The following is a 13,321-nucleotide window of genomic DNA, read 5'->3' on the forward strand; positions in this document are numbered from 1 at the left end:
TACAGTATATCTGACCAGCAAAAAACTGAGTGGACACTCAGTGCTCTGTACCTACCTTCAGTAGATCACCAGATATGACTGCCTGTAAAAGTGCTGCAAAAGACAAAAAGAAAACTGATGTCAGGCAGAAAGCATTGTGCATACAGCTGAGGACACAGCTCACAACACGTGCAAATTAAGACTGACATCCCTCAGTCCCCTTGTATTCTCATGCACTACCAAAACCAGTGCAAGCCCTGTGCTGACACTTTTTGGAAAGGCAGAAGACAACCCATGGTGATGAAAGCTGTATGGACATCAAGCCATCATTTCCAATGCTCTTCTGGAACTGCAGGCTTCTGTCTGAATTTTTCACTTGAGACACTTCTGAGACCTTTCAACAGCGTCCACAAGGTGGACGAGGTCAAGTCTCCAGCACCAGAACCATCACTGAAAATACCAGTGTTATCTGCACAGAGAACCTGAAACTGTCTACAGACCTGTCAGACTTTGTCACACTGATGATGGAGTCAGTCCCCAGTACACGGAGAATCCCAAATTGTAGATGACTGACTGACAAGAGAGAAATTTCCTAACAATTACTTGTATTACATAAACATTTTGAGATGCCAGAGGGGAGCAAGTCCCCTGGGTTTGGTAGGCAGGGTCAAAGACAGAGCAAGAGCCAGTCCTCACCTCACCGGCCTTTGTATTTTAAACACACATGGAAGCAAAAACAGACAAAGTGGACAAGGGCTCACAACAAGGCAGGACAGAGCTGCAAAAAGCTGGGAGCTTGTCATGATCCACTAGTGTCTGTCCTGAGCCTGTTAAAAAACAGAAGAAAGGCAAAAGCCTGGGACCCCCTGCTGCCCAGAAAAGCTGTTACAAACCTATCACTATGTGGCTGTGTCCTTTTCTTCTCCTTCTCCCTATCATGATATATATTGTAAAAAACAATGATGAATCATCTTTCTGAGAAAGCACTTATGTGGTTTGCATCTTCGAAAGCACTAAACATCTGCCTCAACTCACACTTTATCAACAGTATCTAAACCCATTTCTATCTTTGTGTCTAGGCAGTGCAATCAAATTAAGCATTTGCGCAACTGCCATCCTTGATAAAGATGCCAAAAATTCATACAGGAGTAAGCAGGAGCAAGTGGGGAAAGAGACCCACAGCATAGCCTTCCCTCTGAAAAATAACACACAGGAAACTGCACAGTGGGAATTCCATGACGAGCTTGCTACACCTCCAGAAATGACAAGGCATCCAAACTAAACACTGCAGAAGAGGAAGGATGTTCAAAGGCAGCTCAACAAATGTCCTTTTCTTTGAAAACACCTGGGGCAACTACGTTGTTTTCTGGTCTCAGTAATGCCTTATGCCCTGGCCACACAGCACTGGGAAAAGCAAAACCCCAGTACAGCTAAGCTCTGTCTGGAGGAAGCAGTAGCAACAATTCTTGCAGCTTGAGATTTAGGGCAGTTTTTCAGTGACCATGAGTTAAACCAAATCCTAAAAAAACCCCCAGCATCTATGAGAACAAGTACACACAGATTTTAGGAATGGAAGAAAGCAAAAACCAGCAGGTAAGAGCTAGAAAATTCTTCACTTTTTATTTTCAGTGGTTGACATCCTTCTTTTTTTCCCAATAGTTCTAACAATTGCTCAGCCCAAATTAATAGCAGAGCAGAATTTAACTAATTTAATTTGTTTTATCTATTTCGCTCTCTTTTTTTGGTCAATCTGGTCTTCTTGACACCTTTATGCTTTAGATTTCAGCAGTCTGAATTTGCAGTAGCCTAAAGAATAAATATTTTGCACATCTCGTATGTGAAAATCACATGAACTGGTGACATGAGTTTTTCATTGCCTTCAACATCCAATTTTTTAAGACATGGCTTCCCTAAGTCACTTTCCTAAGAGGCAGTGATACATTTTCTTATGCAAGCCACGCTGAAGATTACAGTTCAAAAAAGCCAGAGAGAGATTCTATGAAAAGCCTGACAAGATGTGAAAAATCTTCTACGCCGAAAATCCATAATCAGAAGTGGTCTGCTGATAAGGCTATTAGGATAAAGCAGCTCTAAAACAAATTCAACATAATTAGACCAATCTTTTCATCTCTTTCTTAAGCCTCAAATCCAGCAAAGCATTTAGGCAAGCGCTTGGCTTTGAGCTAATTACATTCTTTTCACGCCAAGTCTACCTGCACTCTTAAAATTAAGTGCTTTGCTACAGTAGGACCTACTGGATAAATGAATACAGATCAACAAAACCAGCTGGCATAACAAGAGATTACACACCAGTAAAATAATTCAGAGCTGCATGCCCCGACAGAAGATTTAGAAGCTATTGAGCTAGAAATGGAGAAATGTTCTTTAGAATCAGGAGCATGTTTACATAAATATATGAATATTGCTTAGCACACTAACCCCATAAACCCAAATGGGGCTGCTGGGCATACTGAGGAGGAGGGTGAAGATGGCAAAAATCACCTGGTTGTTAAAGAGGTGGTGAAGCAAGCAAGCAGATGGCATTGACAAGGAGAGCAGACTGAGAAGTTGGAGAAAAATGCTGTTAACATGCAAAGCCAGGCTAGCTTAAAATTAGAAGCATTAAAGTGAGAATTGTTTTATTTCTTCTAAGCAACACTGCACCACTGGTGTAATACATAAAATTAACTATGTCACTGTTTTATCATATATAATATACCTTCAGGTCTTAAAGATGTGTCAAAAATACTTGATTTAATTAATAATTTAATAATAATATCTAATATTTTCTCAGTTTCTCCCAAGAAAAGTATTACTCATTGTTAATAAAACTGTTTTATTACCTTTTATATTTATTTAGCAAGTACCTTTATTGCTGATGTGACAGCTTGGCAAAACTGGCAAGTGGGGTGCTCTGTTCATGTATTGAGGAAGCACTGGGTCCCCAGGCTGCCTCCTCAGTAAAGCTCCAACTACCCAACTTGGAAAATAATCTTCATTAAAAAAACCCTAACCAAAAAAAAACCAACAAACCCAAACAAACAAAAAAAACCACAAAAAACCAACAACCTAAGTAAACAAACAAAAACCACCCCAAAAAACCCACACAAACAAAAAACCCCACTGTACCCAGGCCAATCAGTAAACACAAAAAAATGACGAGCAAAACAAACACCAGAAAGCCACCCACACCAAAACAAACCCCCTCACACTTATGCACCTCTCCACCTCTCTTATAAATTATTATTGAGCAGATACAGGTGCATAATGCACTAACAGAAAAAAAGCCATGTTGAAAGGCTGCTAATTGAATTGTGGTAATGCTGCAAGCTAATAGAGATTGAGACACAGGATAAACAAGTACTAGTACACTCCCATGCTGAAAACAATACTTTTCCTAAGGCATATATCCCTTATCTAATTTCTATGTTAGTGTCCACTGCTTCCATTGGAAATAGCTATTTTTCTTTCATATTCTAAAAATCTATGTTAATGTCACTGAGTTACAACAAACATTTTTTGTTTCCCTGACAAAATTAACTTCTGAAATAACAAATGCTCTCTCTGGCTCTGCATGTGAAGCCAGCACCATTAAAACAGTGTTGCAAAGTCAGTCATTAAACTGACTAAAAAAAGTCAGTTTCTGGGCATCAGAGAAAGGAGGAGGGAAGTATTCATACTCCACAGCTTCAGAGGCTGAAGATGCCTGAGAGGTCTTACAGGGTTGCTTGGATGGTCAGAAGAGAAAATAACTCTCCATAGAAAATAACCTGGTTTGCCCTGCAACAGTTCATGTTGTGCTCCACAGACTAAAAGAAGCTCTAGAGAAAATTACTTCCAGCCTGCAGCACCTAAATTAAGAGTCAGTCTAAGACAGAGAGGGGATCCTTCAGAATGGCATGACTCCAGGGGACATGTCTGATCACCTCCAGGAATGACAACCAAACAAGGGCAAAATGAGAGGTCTTCTTTTAGGGTTTTCTAAGGTGTGATACTCCTGTCACCAGGCAATACTCATGGTCTTGGAAATTTCAATACCTCATACACCATCAGGTGCAGAATGAGAATGTCTCATAAATGTAAGGGCCAAAGGCACAACTGCATCACATCAGAAAAATACAGCAGGAGAGGGGCAGAAGTCATCATCATCACATTGCTCACTTCAAAAGCCATGAAAATTCTCAGAGGCATCACAAGCAAGGAAAAACCTCAAACAACCACTCCTTCCTGTGTGCCCTGCAGAAAATTTCCTTCTAATCCCAAAGCTGCTGATCAGTTTAACACCAAGGACAGACGCAGGGCTGCTATCACACCAGAAACTTTGCGGCTGAAACACCTTCAGAAGGAACATGAAGACAAAAGTTCTTACAAAACCTTGTAAGTAACATCTCAGGATCACAAGGTTCTTTGCTAAAAGTAGATTGACATGGAAGATATTAAGTTAGTTGAATAATCATTAGTGAGACAGTAAAAGGAGATGGTCTGCACTGAAAAGTATCTCAAAGAACAGGGTGGTTCTACAGCCTGACACTGTCGGTAGTACAGGGGTAATGTGTCTTTTCACTCGAGTAAAAGTTATTCATAAACCAGAAATATCCTCCAGATTTTATTAGTCAGATTGCACTCCTGATCGGACTCTTTCAATCCTATATTTAAAACCACTACTTCTATACCAAGTAAGCCACAAGGAATGCTGATAAAAATGTACAGCAACTTTGAAGTTTTCAACACTTACAAGCAATTCTTTAGTGAAGATGTAAAAATTTTGAATGAAGGGAGCAGAATTATTTAAAACTATGTTATAAAGTATAAGTACCACACCAAGGAGTTGTCATATTCATAATTAAAATGCAGGCAATTGTATATCTATGAATGAAATGCAGTATGACAGCAGAATATTATTTGCAATAATGCATCCTACCATGAGTTAAAAAACACCAGGGTATCAATGCATCTAATCAGGGAATTTATGGAAGAATTCAGCTACAAGAACTCAAGACCTGGTTGGAGGAGGGTGCTTTGACCAAAGTGGTTTGGTGGGTGGCATCCCTGCCCATGGCAGGGGACTTGGAACTAGGTGTTCTTTAAGGTTTCTTCCAATCCAAAACATTCTATGATTCTCTGATCTCAAACAGAATTAGGGCTCATAAAACCTTTAGCTCTTTCAAAAGACACAGTAAGGCAGTTGATAATCTGAAGTGATCAGCTCCTTGCAGAAACCTCATTTCACAGATAATGCCTGCATCTGTCCAGCCCTTTCTAAGACACATCTGATGTACTGATTTCAGCACTTGGAATTGGTATGCCATCAGCATTTCAGTGCTGAATGCTTCTTACTGGTTGGAGGCAGCTAATAAAAAAATATAAGTGCTTTGGTGTGGAGTGCCCAGAATTTGAGTGTCAGTGTCCATCACCATCTCCTGCTAGAGTGCTCAAGGGAACTCTTAAGGTATACCTCATAAAATACCACTTCATTCAAACCTTGTAGAGCTGATAACGGAGAAGAAACTATAGGAGAAGGTTACATCATCAGATTTTTGAGAGTTATTAAACTTAACTTGGACTATCATTAGCTTCCAGAACATTTCCAACCCTTTATTGCTGTTTTAGCCTTTGTGCAATTCATAGAGTCAGAAATTTAAGGTAATTACTGCTTTACATCTGGAGAAATTAAAAGCTGACCCTGATTAGAAGAGTACTTTTACACAGTTGGAGTCCTCTGAGCTGTTAAAGATCAGCATTAGAGAAAAGACAACAAAAGAAGCCCTTGGGACTTATTTTTCACTAGTTTTACAGAAATCAATAACTTCTATTTCAATCACTCCAAAAGGTATGCTCTCAAAAGACTGGAGTTCATTCAGAAATGCACTATTTTCTCTGTAAAAAGTAATTTGTTCATAAAAGGTTTATGACAAACTGACAGTAATATAATTTACCCAGAAATGCACAGAACTGATTTTTTTTCTACTCTAGCCATGATCTTCAGCCTTGCAGATGAAAGGGGTGGGGAGTAACACAGAGAATTGCTTTATGGATTAATTCCCTTCTGAGAGCGCTGTGAGAAACAGGCACCTAAGACAGAGCAGTGCATTCACTTGGTATTTCTGAAGGGCCTGACAGTCCCATTGAACAATTTTAGGGATCCATGAAGAGAAGTTACAAAGCTCTGCACTTGAGCTTTTACAAAAACTTCGCCTCTTTCCAACATTTTATCTGCTTTTAAAGCTACAAAAAAAACCCCAAACCACCTATAAAATACACATGCCAAACTGTCTACATAACTGAGAAATTAAATTGCAAAACTAATAGTGCTTTGTTGGAATGACTGTGAGCTCACAGGTCTTTGATCTACAGACAATCTCAACTCTCACCAAAGCTGATGATGATTAAGTATTTCCTTTGAAGATAAGCTGAGTGAAAAGAGCAATTAAAATTTTCTTTGTGTGTTTTATGCACCTGAAAGTAGTGGAAGTGACAACTGGAAACCATGAAAAAATGAAACAGAAGTTAAACCTTGCAGGTTAAGGGGTCTTCTAGATGCTGGCAAAAAAAAAAAAATCCAGAAATAAATGGTAAAAACACTTCCTCTATATTCACTGAAAACATATTCACTATATTCACTTCTATATTCACCTAGACATATTCACTGATACATATTCACCATATATCACTTATTCTATATTCACTGAATTCACTGAATATAGTGAATATATTCACTATATCCACAGAAATATTCACTATATTCTATTCACAGGGAATGGAAAAAGGTTCCTGAACTTGCTGGAGGAGCCCAAAGACTGCAGAAGAAGCATGATGGAAATATGACAGCAAAAAATAGATGCAATTTAGAGGTTTCCTGCCTAAATCATAATATCTCTTGTGCTGAATAAAGCAAAGACTCACTGAATTTTAATTTTTTTCCAAAAAATATCTGTTTGCTACCTCTGCCCTAAAGAAACGGGTGTTATACAAGGGTTCTCCACAGGTTTTCAGATTCAGAAAAGTCTTGGGCTTCCTATGGAACCTGAAGGCAATGCCACCAGTCTAGGCAGGTCACAAGAGCTCTGCTGTGAGGCACTATTTCCATGAAAGACAACAAAATAAAGAGCCTGAGAGCTCAAAATACTCCCAAGAGACCAAGAAAACTGACAGTGCAGCAACGAAGAGCTCAGCAGCACTTCAGCTGAGCAGCAGCCAGGCACACACACCTGGGAGCCTTCACACAATATCTTCAGCTATTTCACCTGGACAGGAAAACCTGCATTAGCACACATCCTCTTGGGCTCTGAGAGAGACACTTTTGAAGTCTGCTGGCCCTCTGAATAAGTCATGCCTCAATGACATCCATCTCTAGGATTGGATAAAGAGGTAGAAAAACCTTCTAAATCTTTGAGGGCTGCTCTCTAGTTACAAAAGCACTGCATCCCATGCAGATTTAGAGAATTGACACAGTTTTGATTGCACCTGTTTGCCTAACTTGTGAATAAGAAAAAAATTTAACGTGTAAAAAAAAAAAATCAGTCATTACTCAGGTGGCTATAAATATGCATTATGAACGTTTACCTTTTAAGAATTTAAAAATTCAAACAACTGCACTAAAACACTGGTAAGAGAGAAGGAGGGGAGGGGAAGGCAAAAATAGCCACACATGCTTGCTGAAGGGAAAGAAAGGCCAAGTTCTCACTTACACAGAAGTCCCTTCATACAACTCTGGAAGGATAAAGAGGCTTTCAAGCAGATGTAAATTACACTCAAGCTGCCTTTAAAGCCCCATTTTCACTCAGACTAGTTTAAAGCTACTTTGATGCCAATTAGAGTCCAACCTGAATTGTTTATGTGGCACTAGTGCAGAGCTGAGAGTGCAGTTGATAGTTAGGAGTGAAAGTATTCATACCCTAATGTTGAACTTTTGCTGCAAGACCATTTAACTCAGATTTACAAAAGCAAAGGATGGTAAAAAAAAAAAAAGGACTTCCTTTGTAAATAGTTCATAACCTTAAAGAACAGTCACAGATAAACTAAGCACCATCTGGCTCACATCATCACTTTTTTGCCTTCCTTTTCCCTTCCACCATTTTTATTTTTAAACCAAGACAACAATTTATGTCATTCTCAGGAGTGATGCAGTGGAAGAAAATGTCTGTGATGAAGTGAGAGCACAAGGCAGGGAAGACTGGCTGACTAATGCAGTAATTTTATCAATAGAGTGGCACTACTTTGGCAGAAAGAGAATTCTAGGCAAAGTAATTAAGCAGTGGTTTAATTTTAATTTAAAAATAAATAGGACAGCAAAAAAGCATTGTGGGCCACACTATTCCTCTTCTCTGTCTTAGTGGACCATTCCCCTCACAGGCATTCTTAGTACACTCCCTTCAGGTTTTTGCCACTGCAACACTGGCTACAGTGCCTTTGCCTGCAATATCTAAGTAACTCTTCCTCAAAAAGCTAGGGCTTCACAGGAGGACTACATCATCCAAAATTCAGTTCAAGAATATTTTTCATAGCCTTTTCTAGCCAATTTCTTCAGTGAGTGAAGTGATTGCCACTCTTATCTGACCATGAGCAATCTCCATCAGAAAAAAAGCCAGAAGCAAAGTAGCTTGCAAGGTTGCCCAGAGCTTCTGCTTGAAAACAAGCACTCCAATTCATGCAACTTATTCTTCACTCACACTTCCTCCAGAGGGGAAAATAATGGCAGTGAAATGGTGAAATAAATGTTTTTCTGTTTTCATCTATTGCTTATCCAGATGCCCACATCTGCTAGACATCTCCCTCTCAGATGCCTGCTGACCCCTCAAACTGCTTGGATATGATGAGAGGGGGGATGTAGGCACCTTTTAAAGGTTTTATCCAGAAAGGACCTCCCTCAGCCCTAGACCTGTGCTTTGACAGAATGATTTCTCTTGCCAGGTGTACCCTGGGTCTGCCTCAATACCAGCCTCTGCTGAACTGAGAAGAAAATGAACCAACCCAGAGCAGATCCCCAAGGCATCATTGGCTCAGCCACAGACACTTTCAAAACACTATCCAGGAAGGCTTTCTTCCCAAAGTGGCTAATTAATAAAAATAAATACCTGCAGTCAGAGCCTCCCTCCAACCCCTCCCATTCTCTCTTTAATTTGCACAGAGAAAGCATTCCAAGACATCTCAGTTTGTTGCTGGGTAAACAGCTGCAGCATCACCATGAAGAATACAGCATCTCCTCTCTCTCTTTTGAAAGCCTCTGGTGTATAAAACAGCCATTCATTTTTTTTTATCTTTATTTTTTAATTCTACCAGCACTGAGATGTTTGGATTCGTCTGCAGCACCCTGCTCATCCTTTTAATCAGTATGGCAGACTGCTTGAAAATTCTAGAGAACATCCCTTTGCAGACTGTGATTCTCAAGATTAGTGGAGAGTGGCTCCAGAAAGAAGAAAGGGGGCCAAGAGACTGAAGTCTGCATTCCCACAGGCCACCATGGGCAAGAGGAAATCCCATCTATCTGAGGTTCCAGGAAGTGTTATTCTTTCTTGTGCTATTTTCTGGGACTCCTGCAGCTATGTTCCTCCTTACATGTGTTTAGATTTCCTCTCTTTAATGGAGCTGGAGCAAATGCCAGCATAGACAGGGCATTCTGCCTCCAAGGCAGGAGCAGACACTGCAGAGCAAAGCATTTTCCTGTGTGGGATGGAGCCACCACTGCCTTTTCCATGCACACACTTAATCACTCCCTTCCTTATAACTCAGATAGCAGCTCTCTCTATTCAGAGGGATCTCCAGAGACAGAATTACACCTCCCACCTAAAACTTCCAGTTTGAACCCATGCCAAGCAATCCCTGTGGAAATTTTTTTCTAATAGAGAATAATTTAGAAGTCACCATTACAAACTCACTTTAATTCTAATGCACTCCAGGCTCTACTCAAATCCCTCCTAGGTGTAGGATATCCAGGCTTGATGACTCCAAGTCATGGAGTGACTCCATGGCATGGAACCAGCACCTGGCAGAATCTGAAAGACCTTTGAGTGTTGCTATTTGTCTTTTCAAGCAGAAAACCCCTCCTTTATCTTAATCTCTTGTATAATATTATTGCTTTGTAATAATAAACTGTCTTCAAAATTGCTCTACTGAATGTATTTCCCTCTTGTCTTAATTTCTCAGTTGTCCTCATGAACTTTGATTCTATTACACACAAAATGGCCAAAACCACAAACCCTAAACCACAGAAGTTATGCTGATGCAGCAAAACCACATATCTGCTGGAAGCAAACTAGGCAGAAAGCCCAATCTCGTTGGTTTATAGAGAAGTAAACAGGAGAGCAGTGAGATAAATATTTGAAACCTCCTGTCTCCTGATCAGAATGCAACTGAGGGTGTAAGGATTAAGCTCTGGTTGCCTGCTACTTGAGGTGCATTAGTATAGGTATTTAAAACTGAGTAATTCCATCAAAGGCAAAGTTCCTCTGTTTGAAGTCAGACACAAAATATTGAGCAGCATCAGCTCCATCAGCTCCAAGTTGCCATGACATGAATAACATACCAATGTCCCTACACCATTAATAGCAACACTCAAGAGTTTGCTGATTTTTTTTCAGAATACTTGAAATGGAAATAGAACTCATTGTACTCTTTTTAAGGTCATTTCCTTCAACTGCTTGTGTGATGATGAAGAATCAACTCAAACATACAAGGTAAACAAAGAATAGTAGAGAGAACCTAACTTTGGCCAGATGAAACTACAGATATGAATATTAATGCAGATTTCTGCAGGGTGGCTGTAAATAGGAGTGGGCAAGGCATGATCCAGTGTGGACACAAAATACAGTGCAGCTCTGAAAGGTGCTGGGTGAATGAAGGGTTTGGTAAACCTCAGCCATTCACCTAACCATAACCAGATAACAAGTGTGCACTGGAGAACCAGACAATGACTGTGTAGGGGCAACAGGGGGTATTAGAAGGCTGCATTCCCATCACACTCCCATTCCTATTCCAGAAACAATAGATGCAATAACCTCCAACAGTGTCAAACCACCTGGGCATATCAACAAGACTCTTTATACAGCAAAAGTGTAGCAGGTGATACCCTTCGCTATAAGATTACTTGCCTAGCCTTCCATCATGACATCTACCAGGTCTTCTGTGGGCCTGGCATGTGCCCATTTTTGAGTCTGATCTAACCCCAAAACCCCAAGAAAACCACTGACTTCCAAGGCTGCAGGGCATGGAGCTGCACCAGGGTGTACCTGGCTGAACAGATCCTTCTTCAGAGTCATCAATCCCCTGTCTAAACTGTTATGCTTTAGGATTTACTTGGCTTTTATCATTTTGTCAATCAGAGCATTAGTGGGTTAGGGGTTTGTCTACTCCTTTTGTTTATTAAAAAAAGAGAAGAAAGAAAAAAAAAAAGCTGATGGATTTCACTTCTTTAGTTATCTATTTCCTAGATACCTGTACCAAGAACAAAGACACAAACCTTAAGAGGCTTTGGGTACTTTTTCTTTTGAAGTTTGGGATTTTCTAGCAGTGCTCTTTCCCTTTCTGTGCCAATTAAAATGGGCCTGTTTTGTAACTGATAAAGGTGCCTCTAACGCGTGTCCACAACAAGGAGCATTGTCTGCAGTTACAGTTGTTCAATAGATGCCCAGTCCCAGACAGATGGTGCTTTATCTTCACCCTCTTGTCAAGACAGCATAATGCATTGTCCTGTCAGGGATTAATGGAAGTGCCACTCACATTAGATGCTAATTCTGGTACAAGTCTGTTCGAACACTACAGATGCTACAGCTACTGTTTCCCACTGTGCTTGTAGCAGTCTGTCCACACTGGAGCAGAAGCAGGACATTCAGAAACCAAGGTGAGGAGGACAACACAAAAATCCATGCAGAATACAACCTTGTGGTCAATGGGAAAGAGTCATTCAAAAAGCAAGAAGAGGATGATAAAAAAAACTCCACAGAGAAACAGTAGAAGAAAAAGTGACAACTGAATATTAAAGCAGACAAAACAAAGATCAGGAACCAAGAGGAAGGTTAAAACAAAAGATCCAACACAACAGAGAAAGAGCCTTTTCTCAGTAATGATCAAAATATCACATCATCAGAAAACCAGCACTAGAATGGTGTCCATAATAGGGAAGAGCAGCTGTAGTACAGGGCAGAATGTAGGTACAATGAAGGTACATTATTCCACTGTTGGATCTTCCTTCACTATGTAGCCCAAAGCATTACTGCCTTATAAAGAAAAGTAAATGTATAACATATTGAATAGGTACACAGTTGAGTACTGATTATTAATGAATATATGAGTCTCAAAACTGATTTTAAGATACATACTCCAAGATGTCTCCAGGAGACATCTGCATAAACACTATAAAAGACAGGCAATTCAGAGATAAATTTTCAGCTCTCTCATGGACCCTCTTTTTGTTTAGATAAGAGATTTGAGATCTAAGGGTAATTTGAGATGCCTCCACACATGCAGTCTCAGTGGACTGAGAACCTTCTAGACTCTAAAAGACCTGCAGCACTTTTATCACATTTCCTTTTAGTACTGTGCCCATTTACCATGTTCTGTAGCTGGCATAGTGGGATAGAGGAAATCCAAGTATTGGACCCTGCTTTCTGAAAAGTCACCGGAGAATGGGAAATCTTTTGTGCTTGAGAGAAGCTCCTACATATTTATAGGGATGACAAACCTAGTTAGAAACTCCATGGTCACAAAACTTCTAATAACTGGCACTGTCACGTCACTAATTGGTCAAGGCCTTTCACTCTGCATTTCAGAAGAGGTTGCTTGTGAGAGAAAGGGAAGAAAGGCAAGGAAGAAGAGGCTATTCAGACATGTTGATCAAACCTGAAAAGCCAAACCATGGCAGCAGATGGTAGATGGCAAACAGGAAGGTTTTGTCAAAAACTCAAATAGTATAAAAATAGCGGAAAGAAGAAAAGCATTCTGAAAGCATGAAATACTAACCTTTAAAGACACACAAGGAAATGCATATACACCGTCTGTTGCTCCATTAATAGATAAAGATGAAGCAATAGAGTAAATGCAAGGGAAATGAAATAGCAAGAGCAGCCCATCACTAACAAGTTTATGCACTGAGATGCAGCTTGAATCCAGGTCCTGAAAGAGTATATTAGACCATAATGATTTCAAATCTCTTCTGAGAGTTGGAGACATGAGGTATACTGTTAACTTCTCACAGTCCTGTACTTAATATTAGAAACTGTGGTCATGGTAAAAAGCAGATGAACTATTAAACAGGAAAACTCCATCTGGTTCACAAAATCAATGAGCTGTAAATCATAAAAATCTAATAGGGCACACCAGGAAATTAAACCTGTATACTTCTGCCAGT

At 39.9% G+C, this 13,321-nt stretch overlaps 1 protein-coding gene across 3 annotated transcripts in view; it reads right to left on the minus strand.

The window, feature by feature from the left end:
- The window catches only part of DGKI (diacylglycerol kinase iota), a 200,996-nt gene that overhangs the window by 14,457 nt on the left and 173,218 nt on the right, over window positions 1-13,321 (minus strand). For all 3 annotated transcript variants that reach the window (XM_066549925.1, XM_066549927.1, XM_066549926.1), the window contains one exon: window positions 56-93. In XM_066549925.1, coding sequence (XP_066406022.1) covers window positions 56-93 — 38 coding nt within the window. The remainder of the gene's footprint in view (window positions 1-55; window positions 94-13,321) is intronic.

The sequence above is a fragment of the Molothrus aeneus genome, chromosome 5 (assembly GCF_037042795.1).
Source record: "Molothrus aeneus isolate 106 chromosome 5, BPBGC_Maene_1.0, whole genome shotgun sequence".
Lineage (NCBI taxonomy): Eukaryota > Metazoa > Chordata > Aves > Passeriformes > Icteridae > Molothrus > Molothrus aeneus.